This window comes from Synchytrium microbalum (assembly GCF_006535985.1).
Source record: "Synchytrium microbalum strain JEL517 chromosome Unknown SmJEL517_scf0001, whole genome shotgun sequence".
Classification (NCBI taxonomy): domain Eukaryota; kingdom Fungi; phylum Chytridiomycota; class Chytridiomycetes; order Synchytriales; family Synchytriaceae; genus Synchytrium; species Synchytrium microbalum.
The window spans coordinates 1,520,068-1,536,067 of NW_022158350.1; the positions used below are offsets into that span (position 1 = coordinate 1,520,068).

The following is a 16,000-nucleotide window of genomic DNA, read 5'->3' on the forward strand; positions in this document are numbered from 1 at the left end:
TGGCTGTTGGAAGTGAACATGTAAACCACAACAAAACAAGCTCATGTCAACTTGAAGAGTGTGAATGTCAGTCGGTGAATGTAAATGTCGTGGGCTCCTGTCAGTTGAACGCTCTTAGTTGCTTAGAGAGCAGTACTAGTTTTCTATGAAGCCGTCATTTTGCCTGTTCACCGTTCACATGTTAAAACTTCAAGTCTGCAAACCTCTTATGCTAACCACGAGCACTGTAATATTGTAGAGTTGCTCAATCTTGAAACTACGCTCTTAATATGAGCCGAATACCAAATACGGCACAGGCCTCATTCTACAAAACACCTGACATTCAACATCATCAACTTTCCCACCAAACATCTCCCTACAATCATATATACTCATCATCAAACTCTTTTGCCTATAAACCTACTTCAATTCCTCCTATTGATGCACCAGCTGAGAAGCCGGTTGTCCTACCAGTTAATAAGCTATCGCCACCTGCATCTCCTGCCTCTGACCCTCCCTTCTTGGCCGCTATGAACCCTGGTAGTAGCAAACAATCACTTAAACGAAAGCTGTCTGATGAAGAAGAGGGTAAAAGGTTAAGGAGCAGAGTCTCAAGTGCTGGCAGTAACGGACGAGGTAGATACCAGACCGGTAATATCGTGCTAATATCGTGAGATCATGGTGCAGCTCACTAATTGTATACCTTGAATTCTTCGCAGAACATGAAATGGCATCGTATATTATGCCTAGCCAATCTCCAATACCTCCACCGATACCTCCTGCCACTTCGTACTTCGACGGTCAGTGCAAAGTGCATCCCTTTTGTTTCGCTTCAGGGCCAGTTCATCTAAATATTTTGAATATACAGGTGCATCGACGCAATACACCTTCCCATCAGATCTGCCAGTAGCATTAGCAGATGAATATCTTCGATTTAGTCCTCTGCACAATCCTCAGACGGATTCATTGCTAGATCCAACAGAATGGCAAAACTGGGAAGATTTTTTAACGAAACTGATGGTAGATGATACACCACAGCAACAAGCACCTTCGCCAGAAAAAGCTGTAACAGATGCTAATAAACCAACTGGTGCTGGACAACCAATATCTTCTGCATCGTCGTCAGCACTATCATCGTCATATAACGCTGCACCATTTAGCAATCCCCTAGTTAGCAATAGTATACCACCTTCAGTACCAACTGGACCGTTACCATTACATGATACTCAACCATTAATGTATGGTTATCCTCAGACACCACACCAGCAACATTTACCGCTTCAATTAAGCCAAGGTCGTCCACACAATTTTCAACCATCACCATTACTACCTATGCCTAGTAGCTTCCCACCAGCACCAGCTCCTCCACCGCCTACAGTTGTCGATACCAAGAGTAGTGTAAATATGAATCGCAGGGCATCTTTAGAAGGAGAAATAATGGCTGCTCAACAATTATCAAACCTAGCTCAACATGCACAACAAGATTCGCTTTATGGTCGCAATGCAGTAGTGAACAATAGACCCGCACCGCCAGTAGTTGACAGGGATCAGTTAGAAAAACCTAACAAGCATCTAGTAGGACCACAACCACGTGATAAGAGAAAGGAATATAATCCTGTTGGAGCATCTATGCAAGATATCTCATCATCATCAGCTGGTAAACGATTATCAAATCCATCCATAAACGGTATAAATAACAGTAGTAGTAGTAGTGGTCTTGGTAGTGGTGGTAATAGTAGTGTTATAAGTGGTAAGCCATCGTCTCCTGCAGCTCTGGCACATAGTATTGGATCACCTGCCGCTATACTATCAGTCAAAGAACCAGAACAACAACCAACACCGTCACCTGTGTCTGTAAAGATTGAAACAACCCGTCCCAAACGAGCTTCAGCTAAGAAACGACCTCGGGTAGCAACTCGTCGACCAGTATCTTCCGATGAAGAAGAAGAGGAAGAAGAGGCGGACGAAGAAGAACCAGAGCCAGAAGAGGACGATGATGATGACGATGCTTTTGAAGCTCGACCTAAAAGTAGAAGGCAATCTCGTAGTAAGAAGGCTAGTGCTGCTGCTCGTCCAGCTTCCAGAAACAGACGTGGTAAACGTGCTGTATCTCAGACTAGCTCTGGATTAGCTACACCCAATAATACCAACCATACCAACTACAACAATGAAGGTGACAATAGCAATAGTATCAGCACTCCCAACAACACCACCACTGCAGCAGATCAAGCAGGCTCTGAAGAAGCCTCTGGTAGTGAATCCGTCCAAGTAAAGAGTGAAAACAATGATGGACCAGTCAACCCACGAGGACGTGGAGGACGTAACAGCCAGAGTGCGGCCAGCAAAAGACGATCAGGTCGAGACTTGCTAACCGAAGATGAGAAACGAGCAAACCATATCGCATCAGAACAGAAACGACGAGATTTATTACGAAATGGATTTGCATCACTTGTTGATCTGGTGCCTGGATTGAAGGGAGGAGCAGGTGGTAGTTCCAAGAGTTTGATATTGGAACGTACTGTTGAGTTTATTAGGAATCTAGAGGCTAGAAATGAGGAGTTGGTTGATGTTGTTGCAAGTTTGGAACGGAGGGTCGGTGAACAGTCAAAGTAGGGAGGGGATGGGGGGTTTTATGAACATTGTATAGGAAGGATTTGGATTTGTGCATTTGCTTTTGTCGCTTATGCTTTGTAGGTTGTTATTTTTAAGTTTGTCATAATCAACAAAGAATCACAGTTGTAGTTGAATTCTTTGTTAAAAAACGAACTGGTTTGACCATCTTGTGTGGGTTTTTGGCCTTTGATGTATCTTTGATACCAACGATACATGGTATTCGCTTCTTCGTGACAACGGAACTGTTTCAGGCTTAGTGAGTGGGTTCTCGCTGCATCTTAAATTCAAGGTTGGACTGCATGTTGAAAGCCTATCGAAAGGCGCTAAAGTTAGATGGACTATACACGATTGAGTTCTCTATTTTTTGCTTCTGAATGTTTTGAATCTTTATTTCTACAGCTTTTTAACAACAAAAGGAGCAAGATACTTGTTTTTCATGCGAATTACAGTTATACTAGGGTCTTGGAGATGACTTGAATTTCGGAGGGGTTTGATGTGTCTAGCACTGTTGATACTCACCACCTTTGAGAAGAAAACAAAAGAAAAGATTCATACTCCACTTCTTTGATTGTGATAATAATACTTGCGATTTCTTGCATTTCGGGTTGTTTTGCATTGCCTTCATTGCCCGTATAATTCTCACCATGTATAATGCTCACCATGGTATTTCAAAACCAAAAAGAAAGACGACAACAAATAAAACCAAAACACTCTTCCTCAACGATGTCGTTCTTAACTTACCTATCACGACGAGGACTCCTAGATCTCTTCCTATCATCTCTCTTATCACGATCACCACCACCTCTACCTGCATCACGACCACGATCACCATCACTCCTTCCACCACCACCACGGTCGCCTCCACCACCACGACGATCATCACGATAATCCCTACCATCTCTTGACCTATCAGCATCTCTATTAACATATCCCCGATCACGATCATTGGGTCTTCCATAGGATGACGATGAACGATCCCTATCTCCGAACCCACCACCACCTCTATTATCATCATATCTGCGAGGGGGTGGAGGACCTCTCCTATCGCCACCACCACCAAATCCTCTGTCTCGATCACCATAGGAAGGGCCGCCAGCACGAGACGGGGCAACCAGAGGATCATTCGGGGATTTACCTACATAATTGTCATGTTTGGATCCAATACGGGTACCGCCCAGCCCACCACCGAGGCGACGAGGACGAAAGTTTACACCGGATCGACCACGTTCTACGTCGACTAGAATGCGACGATCGAGGATTTTCATTCCGTCAGCGTATTGGATGGCAGCCTTCATGTCTTTTTCGTTTTTGAATTCGATGAATGCGTAGCCACGTGGTTTTCCGGTTATTTTGTCCTTGATGATTGTGATCTATGGTTTGGCATGAGAAATGGTTGAGTGCAAGCAAGGGGAGAAGACCATGCAGATGTGGATGCAGTTCAAAACACAGCAGGTCAATAATCCGACGTACAGATTGAATGGGACCGAAATCATTGAATGCTTGAGCCAAGTCTCGTTCAGTACACCTGTAATCCTACAAAGGACATAAATAAACGGGATCTTCAGCATCATTCACCGGTATCTTCGGCAGTATTCACACCACTACATGATCCATACCAGTCTTGCAACAATCATAGTTTTGTAAGTGTCTGACTTTATATTGGGGTCTTTGAGTGGATTCCAAGTTTCCAGGCCCTTTTTGACTTGTTCAGCAGCTTGAGCAGCCTTTTCCTTTTTCTATAGAATGGATGTGGATGTTAATTGATGATGTATGAGAATTGAATAGGAACTCTTGCATGATGTACAATTCACAACGAGACCAACAAAAAAGCAAAATGCAACATGATGTTGTATATACCTTTCTCTCTCTCCTTTGTTGAGCGGTTTCAGTAGGAGTGTAGTCCTTGTCATGTTCTTTACATAGATCGAGATACTGGGCTATTCCATCTAGCCTGACCTTTGGCTTGTCTTCAAAGTCCTTGTCGAGTGGTGTTGGAGCAGGTAAAAGAGGACGGGGATGGAATAGTCGAGCGAGATGTGGCGGTAGTAAGGATGTTATTCCAGTAGTAGCACCTTGCTGTGCCATCTTCAAAGTATCGTCCTTGTCCCAATAGAGCTATAATGTGATGTTTGTTGGGCCATTGAAAATATAGCGTGGAGTACGCGAGGACACGCACACTAGAACTGGCACTAGAAGGCCATGGGAAGTAGCACTCCATTCGTGATGAATATAATTATCAAGTCGTCTTCTGCGCAATTGGAAGGTTGACAACCTTTTTGACACGGTGCGATGAACTCGTCGAGCAGGTGCATATTTCGCGTTCCGATGGCGTGTATGCTCGTTTCATATGATATTATGTACAAGATACCTCTTCAGCTGCTCTCCTTCATAGACAGGGGCAGCTTTGAACATGATTTGAAATGGCAAGTTGTGTGCTGGCATGCTGAACCCCTCCTTCATTCCCACTCACATCTGACAGCAGCAGGAGAGAGACACTGCCGTAGGCTCGTCGAATCAACCAGTCCTTGTCTTAGTCACCCCAGGCGCTTTCGATTCTGCATATCTGCCGGTCGATTCAGCAACGTTATTTCAAGGTTTTCCCTGCCCTCGAGGTCCACTCAACCGATAAAAGTAAACCACATACTACCATACTACAACCCTAGTAGATACTTAAATGGCCCACAACTACTCGGGAAGCATATTGGATGGCTCCTTCTTTGAAAGTCTAGCTGCCCAACAAGGTACATCAAGGTCACATTTGCATTCTAACTTTATACAGTCACTCGCAACTCAAATTATACTAACTCGACACTCAACCACCATCCATACACAGTCATCTATCCTTCAATAAACGATCCAATGGCACAACTATGGGGAAACAATGCAAACAACAAGAAACGAGCCGTATCGGTAGACTCGGAGGCCACCCATCGCAAAAATCATGCTCACGACTCGTCAGCCGATGATGATGGTATGTTATCATGTCGTTCTAGTAGACTTGGGCATTTATCGACTGCCTCCTGCAATATGCAACATTGGAACTAACACTTCACAACCGCCGTCCTACTACAAACAGATTCAGCATCACCACCATCTGGTCCAAAGAAGAAGCCTGGTCGTAAACTAGCTACTACGGAGCCAACAAACAAACGTACCGCTCAAAACAGAGCTGCTCAGCGCGCATTCCGTGAACGTAAAGAACGATATGTCAAGGAACTGGAAGAACGAGTCCAAGAACTTGAACAGGCTTCCAAGCTTAAGACCGATCCTGACGGTGCAATGGCTATACTAGAAGAAAACAAGCAGCTCAAAGCTAAACTAGAACAACTTCAATCGGAAAACGTGTTGCTCAAGAATATGGCATTTACTTTTGAATTCCCTCAACAACAGTCACAGCAAATGGACTCGAGGAGTGCATCGCCACAGGCAAGTTCACCCTAATCGAATACGTTGATATCCCGATTCGTTCCCAGTAAATCTTCATAAAATGATTTTTTGTGTCACCGGTGTATTCAGCCAATCATACGTCAGTGGGTCTCTAACATTATAATCAACCTCCATTAGACAAAGGACTACGAATCAAACGGTACTCCAGACTTTGTCACCCACTCTAGCGATACAGATGCAAGCTCTCCTGAAGCCAGTGTGGCTGACGGCGGATACAATACAGCAACCACAACTCCATCAGACTCGCGAAACAATATCTTGTCAAACATTGACTTGTCATCCATCCTAGCTGGAAACAACCAACCCATATTAACATCATTTGACTTGAATGCCCCCATATTCAACCAATATCGTGACACGCCATCTGCGACCGATGACCTGACCAACTATCAAACAGATACCATACCAACAGACTATGCCTCCTTATTGGGTCAATCTGGATTTATGGGACCAACTATTGGTGATGATGAATTCACTGAATTCTTGGCTTCCTTGGCTACTCCTCCTGCCAATAATAATCTAGATTCTCAATTCGATATATCCCCATTGTTGGAAACCCAGACTCAATCATTCAGCTCTGGGTCGCAGGCTGCTGCTGAAGTGCAGGCCAATGATGCTAATGGTGTCAAGGAACCTTGTTACAAACCCGATGGAACAGGTCCTCTTGATAGTGTCAGGCCATTGATCCAGGAAGCTGGTTTGATGGATGAGTTGTGTGAGATCTTTAAGGTCAAGGCACAGTGTAGTGAGATGCAGGTAAGAAAATCAGGCATTTCTTCCGATTCTTGCAGCCTTTTTTTGTTGGTACTACTTTTTTTCGTACTTGAATATTCTAACATGCATATCGTGTTTGTAATTGGAATAGGTGCTACAAGACAGGATTATGGAAGCGGCCAATTCTGGGAGTAAAGAAGAGGTGAGTTGGTTGAACATACTATTGCTTGATTGAGCCTATTATTGATCGGATCCCCACATTAAATGACTTAGGTACTAGATTTAGTGAACATATGTAAGGAAAAGAAACGCATGCATCTGCTTAGATTGAAGGCTGGTGTGACTGTGCTACCACCCAATTATAACCATGCTCAAAACCCATTGGATTTCCCATTCTGAAAAGACATATTAGCAAGTTAAATCATATCTTATATGTGGCTATCATGTCATTGGAAGTCATTGGAGTGTGTTTACTTTGTACTCTTATATTTTGCTTTTGCTAGTTATTTCATGCCACAGAATATAGATATAGTGTCGAAAAGCAAGTTTTTGCCTTTTTTTGTCTTTGCTGTTGCATCTTGATGTGATTTGTTGGTCTTGGAATGAAATGCTACCATCGTGATACGTCTACCAAGTACCTAAATACCATGACACAGTGCATTCTGCAACACGAAAGATCTTTATAATCGAGATGTCGTCCTTGTGGAAGGCGTGGGATGTCTTGTAGAATTTGTGACAATGTCTTGGTTGTTTTCTTAATGTTTGGACGCGGATCTGAATATTGCCATCAACACACCTTTGGAAGTCGAACAACAGAATTCTGGGCTTTGCATTCGTCGCTGCTTGCCAATTCATGAGTTGAACACGTTTGCGTTTTTGAATGCAGTTAGGTCGATATATTTGCCTAAGTATGAAGGTATGATATAATTCTAGGATAGTCGATAGTAATCACTCCTACAATCTTGTACCTCTTTAAGTGGGGGGTTTGGTCTAAATCGTGGGATTGGTGACAAGAAGGGTGCCGTAGTGATACGATGATTGTAAAGGGCCAGATTTCTGTTCATGTTGCCACCACGAGGTATTCGTCGAATTCCACTCTGTATACGAGACATTCGAGACTTTGCTCTTTCTTTTGCTTGTCGGATGGCTGGGATGGGTGTTATTAGTGGTGAACGTGGAGGGTCTTCAGTTTCTACGCAATCACTTTCGTAGTCAGTCCCACACTCATCCTCATCTTCTGTCTCCGACTCAACGTATGGTTCATCATCGTACTCAGACTCGTGGTCATCTTACACGAACGCCTCGCCCTCTGAATCAACGAGGAAGCGTCTTCTTGTTGCCTTGGGTTTAGGGCGTTTATAGATAGGAGTCTCCGGTGTTGGTTGTTGTTGACAGTGCTTCATAAACGGCTTTGTCCCTTTTTCCACCATCTCCCACAACCTGTTTTAAATCTTCTCCACAGGCCTAAGCGGGAATCGTTCGAGTTAGAATATGAAGGTTTTGCAGCCACCCCAGTACTCACCTTGAGGGTTACGTTTTTGAAGGGAAAAGCCTCCTTGGGAAGAGTCGTTTAGAGAGGAGCCTTTCTGGTGGGTTGTAATGCGTTGGTGGTTGTTAATGGTACTTCATGAACAGCTTCGTCCCGTTTTTCACCATCATTCACAGTCTGCCGTAAGACTTCACCAAAGGCCTAACCAGGAATATTCCGAGTTAGATTAGATGAAGATTTTACTATCAACCTAGCACTGACCTCGACAACATGTCGAACCTCTAACTCACTAAGAGCGATTTTCTAGGCGAAGTGATATCGTCGATTGTTGGTGATGTGGCTCTAGAATTCACTTCTTCTCTACAAGCGTTGTCATCTGAATCCACTGCGAGGCGCTAGGCAGGAATCGAAAGCGTTAGAATCTTGAACTCATGTGGCCAAAGGCCATTTTGGCATCGCTCACCTCCATAGACTCACTGCGCGCAATATTAGATACTGACAAGTTTGACTCTTCGGAATTTGATACATCAGATATCTTCGAAAGCAATCCTTCAAGGGTTTGGCCTAGTACGAGAAGATTTGTTGGAGATGGATCACTTTGACGGTTGACACTAATGGCTGGATTCCTCAGCGCGTTATTAAGATTGGTGATGACACTATGGTACTAATACCCCTTCTTTTGAGTTTGGGCAAGCTTTAGTAGCAGCTCGTGTATGGTTGTGTTGTATGAATCAATCAAGGACTCAGACATGTCATATCTGGGTACATGAGCAGCAAGAATACGATGAGCGAGAAGCCTGTCAAGTGATGATTTAGAATACTGGGGGGCGTCATGGGTATTCCAAAGTCTTCGACAGGTAATGTGTCAGTACTCGCATGACAGACTACCATATCTACAGTTAGCCTAAAAGTGTCTTGGGGTACAACATCGACTCTCTGACATTCAGCGATGCCTATTTCAGTTCTAGAGACAGCTGCTTTATTTGCCTCTTGGGCGTATTCGTTGACAGTATTCACCAGCTGTTGAGCTTGGTCTTCTAAATCTTTTGACGAGCTAAGGCTAATACGACTTCAGTCTCACAACTAGGATGCAGAGTCGACGCCAAGACCATACGTCTCTCGGCATCATCAGCTTGGATTGCAATGAAGACATTCGCGTCCGTACATAGGAGGCTTCGGTTGTGATAGCTCGGATCTGTCCATCCTTTTCTGCGAGCTGTCTATCCCTTTCTGCACGCTGTCTATCCATTTCTGCAAGCTGTCTATCTTTTTCATCGAGCTGTCCCTCCATGATTCCGATCTGTCTATCCTTGTTTGGTGATATGTCTATCCCTTTCAGCGATCCATCTACCCTTTTCTGCTACACCACAAGTGCTCCATTCCTGATTGATTGTTACACCATTCTTTATCTTATTGGCTCTATTTGCGTACTCGAGGGGTCTTCTAGTCTCGGCCATATTGCCAGAAGCGGACGAGACACACGCTAGCATCAATGTCTGCGCGTTAACTTTTGTTGTGTTTGAGATTGTGCCTGGGACAGTAACAGCACGTGAAACTTGATGTCCCATGACGAAACCGTCTAACGACGTGACTTTATACCAAGTCCGATAAATGGGTTGAAAGTCCAAGTTTTAATACGTGTACTCGATATTCGTGTGCGTCGAGTCTGTACTCGTTGTCTTGATGTCGACTAAGTCTGAAGTCACGGTCGCAGTAATCCTCAAGTAAATATGTTGAAACGATTGAGGAGATCTGACGGACCGACCGCCAAATCATACTCGAGATAGATATACTAGCTTATCATGGGATTTCTTCAACAACCCCACCAGAATTCCATTGACTGATGTTGATGAAACTTCCTTTTCATCATTCTGGCGAAAGCAAGCGATCAGCCCTTTCAAGCGTCCACAATGGAGTGAGCCGGCTGGAAACCCTTTCACGATTGACCGATATAAGCAGGCAGGGTTTCCATCTGTTGGAATTTTTCCAAAAACACGATTTGAATAGAGCAGAGAAACCTTTTGAAAAGCTTAAGACTAGGTCGAGGATCGGATACAGAACATGGATCAGATTTAAAATGGTGGTCTTGATTGTAGACTACGATTGAGGCACTCTCTAGACCTCCCTCCATTTTTCCAGCGTAATACCGTGACTCTGATGATTGTTGATGAACACGTATTATGAGCAAAATTATCTATATTAAAGGTGCAGCGAGGAAGATCTACAAATTCTAATTAGTTTGCAACAGAGTATCAGTTCTAGTTATCAGCAGACACCAAATCAGGCACCTCTAAACTTTCTATACTTGGTCTAACTATGCTACCACTATGACGGCATATAGGACACCTTATAGCACCTGTTTCCGGAGTATTGTGTCCAGCAGCTCTAAGCTGTACGTCCATACAAGCAGAGTGGAAGGTATGATGACAACCAGATAACGTGACGACATCAACAGGATTACATGCTTCCCTATTGTCAATGCTACACAATCCAACAGATTGCATCCCACAATGTGTTTGATGAGCAGCTGCTACTAGTTCCTTTTCGACATCGTGATCCGAGTTCCAGTAGTCGTGTGGTCGATTGGCCATCCGTGATTTGACACCGGTATTGAACTCCTCGTCGTTCTCGACTTCGAGTTCATATCTACATATAGGACATGTGTGATTTTCGGATATCCACTGGCCAAGACAGTCCTTGTGATAGAAGTGGGAGCACGGTAAGACATCGACCAAGTCTCCTACACTCCATGCTTCAGTGCATATTCCACAGGAAGAGTTTTGATCATAACGATGTTGTGTTAACGGAAGAGTTTTGATTTGTGAAGCCTATGTTTGAATAGAGATGAATTTCAGTCGAAATCCTTAGTCGAAGATTTTCGATCATGGACGCAGATATGACTACTAGCATCAACATACCTTTGGACGTCGTAGAACAGGCTTATGAGCTTCATTCATAGCTGCCATACTAGTTGCCATTGCTTGAGCAAACATATTCATAAATGCTTGAGCTTGAGCGGCTGCTTGTTGGGCATATTCTTGTGATTGTGGATTGTTTTGGAATTGAGCACCAGGAGCAAATACTGGTACGAAAATAAATGTAGATTGGAATGGCATTTGTTGGTGTTGCATGGTGACAGATTTGTATCTACGTGTGATTTTGGAAAGTTGAATTAGCGAACCTGTGATTTGTGAATGGAAAATTGACGTTATTCACAAGCTTACCCGAGGATAGATCTCTGTTTTGAAGAATCAGTATATTGTTTTGAGTGTTGTTGATGTAGCAAAGAAAGGTGGTCATTTTCTATCTCGTGTTTCACAGATCTTCCATCATAATCTTCCTCGTTCGAAGAACTTCCAAAACATTCGACGCCTTCCTACACTACTGTTAGCGAACGAAGCAGAGCCGAGGTAGCAATTTTTTGACGATTTTGATCGACTTCGAGCTTCTTGCTGGATTATACAGGCGGAAACCAACGTTTTTCAACGATCGTATCAGATATGAAAATTCATTATCTATAACAGCACACATCTACATCTTTGTCCATTTAACTACAAAATAGACTCTATAAGATCATCGTATTACGTTGTATTGTTTTACCTGCCGACTTTGCCTTCATCAACAGACGCCACAAAATCACACACACTCTGAATGACCTTCGTGTCTTTCAATATACGGCGATGGCCCAAACCTTGTGTATCAATGCGTTTGACGTCGATCATAGCTGCTTGGTAATACATGGATTCGGATGCTGGCACCTCCTTATCAACTTCATCGTGAACAATCAAGGTCGGTATCTTGACGTGTTTAGCACCAATGTCATTCAGATCTGAGAAGCCAACCGAAGCTTGAGAGTAACGAAAGGCAAATGAGCATGAGTCAAAATATTCGTGCAAAAATGAAAGCTGAACGGAATTCATGGGCAGCTGAAATGCTGAATCAGCAAAAGTTCAACACACCTGATTCGTGTCCATAAGTCCCAACAATCAAATCCGTCGCAAGCTTCCTTGCTGATGGCGAAATTAACCCAACAGCATCGAAGAACCGTGTAAGTACATTTAAGAACATTGCTGGCCCTGATATCAACACCATTCCATCCAGTTGCACATGATATAGAGAATTGGCAAGTATAGCAGCCGTGCATCCCATAGAGTGTGCCAAAATAAAGCGAATCGGGGCGACTTCTTTGCATTTGGATAGTGCTTTGATGGCGTTTGCAAACACCTAAAATATGGGTGCTTTGTTAACCGCCAGCAATCTTTGCAACTGTTCACAATTATGACAATTGCACGTACGACTGGGTTCACAATCGATCCACCAGAGCCTCCATGACCGGGAAAATCTACGGCAATAACGCGATATCCTTTCTCAACGAGAGGTTTGGCAAGCTGACTCATTTGCAGGCCTCTGAGGTTGAGACAAATGTGTGGATTTAATCCATGTTATATGTGCAATCGATCCCAGATACTAATCGAGAATACCTTCCCATGTATCCATGAACAAGCAAGATGTTCTTGTCTCCAGATCCAAAAATATAGGCTTTTAAAGATTTCGGTAGATCTTCCCCTCCATTGGGTAACTTTTGAGTACTATCCGGTATTGGCAATGTAATGTCCAATTCTTGAGCCTCCTTCCCAAGTGCAATTTCCCATTCTGGGGCCTTGACTCGTCGAGGTTGTGAGAAAAGCTGATGGCATGTTCGTGCAACATACCAAGGCAAGATGTATGATAATATACAATTGGTCCACCAGAACGCATTATATTGTAGCTTTTTCACTATCTCCATTTATCGTTTTCGAATGGACGATAATGCTCTGGCCAGATAGAATGCTCACTCAGCTTTTTTGATGACGGACGCAGATCCGCGTTTCAAAGCCAACTGAACTAGAAGTGAGACTGTATTTGCGAGACTTTTCATTAATTCTAACACCATAAAATACACTGCTACACTACTCTCCTCAACCATTACTCAATCTGGAACGTGCTCTTGGTTGGGCTATTCTCATTGTCCCAGCACGTGGTGCAGTTGGTGTAGGAATAGGAGAATCAACTCGTGGTGGTTCATTAGATGCTAAAGGTGATGTTGGGCTTTGTTCGGCATGTTCGGCATTGGCTCGTACAGGAGATGGTGACTGAACAAGGGGCATTGATATATCAGGATGGTCGGCTTCATTTTCAGACACTTTGGAAATACCACCACTACCAGTTCGAGAGTTGGATCGTGACAGTGATGGATGAGAAACGTTTGTGACGACACCGCCTTGGATTAGTCCTGATCTGCGTTTGGCTAGGAGCGCAGCACTAGGTGGGACGTATGGAGCTCCGACAACGACAGGCACACTTCTTCGTGAGTTGTGCCCAGACGATGAGGATAAGAAGTTGGTGGATGCGCTGACTGTTTGCACTATTTCAGCTACTGCTGGTCTCATTGGGTTTCTTGCATCTGTTTATATGTTAAAAAATGAGTGAGTTCACAAGCAGTAACATTTCAGCAAGCATATGCGTACCTAGAGCTGATTCTAAATCTTCTAAAGTGATTCCCATTGCCAATCCAAGTGCTCGTGGTTTCAGACCAGTGCTAGTGGCGAGATTTACATTGGCACCAAGATGTACTAGGACTTTTACTATCTCTAACTCTTTTCTGCTAATGGCCTCATGCAAAGCCGTCCTAAGTTATTTGTTAAATGAGTTAGTCTCAAATGGGAGATGTTTTCTCTTTAAACCATACCATCCATTTTCACCCCTCCCATCAATATCAGCCTTGTTTATCACTAAAGAGACGACCAGTTCCAAGTCACCGCGACGAGCAGCAAGATGCAGTGGGCCGTTTCCAAAAGCATCAAGTTGCTTCATGGGAACACCTGCTCGACATAATGCCACGGAAGTTTCATAGTCTCGACATAGTAGTAAAGCTACTTGCGATGCTGCCAATGTCTTTGAATCAGTTCTAATTATAGAGTGCAGTTTGTAAGTTCATCTGAAAGGAAATACGACTTCTAAATGCAGCTTTTTTTGTTTACTTGGGAATCAAGGCTTTTGCTAGAGCCGTCTCGCCATTTGCCAATGCCAATTCTAATGGCAGTATAGCCTTCATCGAGTTGAAATTCGCCAGCAGTGTTTCTTGTGATGCTCGAAGAGGAACTTTAGCCTTTTTTGCAATTGGTTTCGGATCTGATGCGGTCGTTGTCGACGATGGTAGTGTCGCTTGAAGTAAATTTGCTTCTGGACTCTTCATTTTCCCATACTTTCGAGCATATGGAGACTTGAGCTTTTGCATCATTATCAGGCGATCTAGTGGTAGTGCCTTTGTTGGGCTTGCTCCATGATCCAATAGGAGGTTTACTGTATGTGTGTTTCCACGAGAGCATGCTAAATGTAGTGGCCTCACTTGATACCAATCTTGGTTTACGTTTGCTTTCTGTAAGAGGAGCTAAGAATCAGAGGCTGACAAAAACAACCGTTATGCGTCACAAAAATCGATGAGCAAACCTTTATCATAGACCTCACAACATGGTCTAATCCTAGGGCGACGGCGATAAGAAAGTAGCTAGGATACGTAAAGTCATTTAAGTCCAGAGGTCCAGCTTCTAAAGCTGGGTCATTCACATTTGCTGGGAACCCATGTTCCAACATGACGATACAGACAGACTCCATGCAATTAAACATGGCTTTTAAGAATGCTTGTGAAGCTTCTCGTCGTCGATGTGCAATTAGGTGATCAAAAGGTATTTCGTCAATAATTTGGCAAGCGAATGACGTCCTGTTGTCGTGAATAGCTAATGAGAGCAAATGGAGAGCACCTAAACCAGAGAGAGGGAGAGAGGCTTGAGAAACATCCGTTGGTGTGCCTTCAATCATACAGTGACATACCAGCCCGGGTAAATTTGAATTTTTTGTTTGGCTGCTTTAAAAATCCAGTCATCTTCCCAAAGGCAGAGTTTTTTCGACTGCCGCTTTTGCTATCACCTGTAAGAATACATGGTGTCAGAAGATGATCACTTCCATATAGATTTGCAAACTACTTGCCCTTCTTCTTGTCTGATTTTGCTGTTGGTTCACGAGCAGCTGCATCAATAAGGGCCCTCATCCCATCCTTTTGTTTTCCGAGAAATCGATCATATCGACAAAAATCTGCAAAGCTTATAGAGCGTGGAGAGACGAGTCGGCCGTTTGATGCAAGCTGAAAAGGCGATAGTGAAGAGTGTGTGGAGCCACGTAAACTTCCACTGCCATTATCGCCACTGGGTCGACTCATTGATCCATATTGGTATTCAGGCATAAAGGAATATTCGGATTCATTGTCATCGTCGAAATTTGAATGTTCAATGCTCGGTGAAGGTAGTGCTGAAAGTGGGGAGGGTGATGTTACGGAAATTGGTGATGACGCAGATGTTGGTGTTGTTGGTATTGTTGTGGCTAGTGAGCTGGATCGTGGTCTACGCGTCGATTTGGTGGTGGATACTTTCAATGATGGCAGTTCTGGTAATCCTGTTGCATTTTTTAAGAGGTCTGATCCGACATCATTATGCTTCATGGAGTCCATATGTGCACGTTTTCGGAGCCAGAGAGGCTACCGATACGCGTCAAATGTCCAACAAGTCCTTGAAAATTGTTAATTGACACTCAATCAGGTGCAAAAAATCGGCCTGTTTGCTTTCGTTTTGGTTTTCAGTTTACGACTAATGTCACGTCAAATCCCGTGTATGCCAACGTTGGGAGCGGACAAAGAGAGTCTGAAGCTGCTGAAATAATATCAAT

At 43.6% G+C, this 16,000-nt stretch overlaps 3 protein-coding genes across 3 annotated transcripts, besides 1 other annotated feature; 1 reads left to right on the forward strand and 2 right to left on the reverse strand.

The window, feature by feature from the left end:
• Positions 1 to 269: 269 nt before the first annotated feature.
• On the forward strand, positions 270 to 2,592 carry SmJEL517_g00382 (uncharacterized protein; the record flags this gene model as incomplete). Its single annotated transcript, XM_031166312.1, has 3 exons — positions 270 to 615; positions 699 to 779; positions 848 to 2,592. 3 exons carry the CDS (start codon positions 270 to 272, stop codon positions 2,590 to 2,592), a joined length of 2,172 nt encoding a protein of 723 aa, XP_031027963.1.
• Positions 2,593 to 3,329: 737 nt separating this feature from the next.
• Positions 3,330 to 4,810, reverse strand: SmJEL517_g00383 (uncharacterized protein; the record flags this gene model as incomplete). The annotated part of the gene is made up of 5 exons (XM_031166313.1): positions 3,330 to 3,962; positions 4,063 to 4,125; positions 4,209 to 4,328; positions 4,450 to 4,707; positions 4,769 to 4,810. The coding sequence occupies 5 exons, from the start codon at positions 4,808 to 4,810 to the stop codon at positions 3,330 to 3,332; spliced, it is 1,116 nt and encodes a 371-aa protein (XP_031027964.1).
• Positions 4,811 to 5,797: 987 nt separating this feature from the next.
• Positions 5,798 to 5,884: a sequence feature (Short protein (SmJEL517_g00384, TPX38243.1) was converted to a misc_feature.).
• Positions 5,885 to 13,200: 7,316 nt separating this feature from the next.
• Positions 13,201 to 15,785, reverse strand: SmJEL517_g00385 (uncharacterized protein; the record flags this gene model as incomplete). The annotated part of the gene is made up of 7 exons (XM_031166314.1): positions 13,201 to 13,685; positions 13,750 to 13,910; positions 13,971 to 14,189; positions 14,263 to 14,660; positions 14,732 to 15,042; positions 15,113 to 15,201; positions 15,265 to 15,785. The coding sequence occupies 7 exons, from the start codon at positions 15,783 to 15,785 to the stop codon at positions 13,201 to 13,203; spliced, it is 2,184 nt and encodes a 727-aa protein (XP_031027958.1).
• Between the last annotated feature and the right edge of the window lie 215 nt (positions 15,786 to 16,000).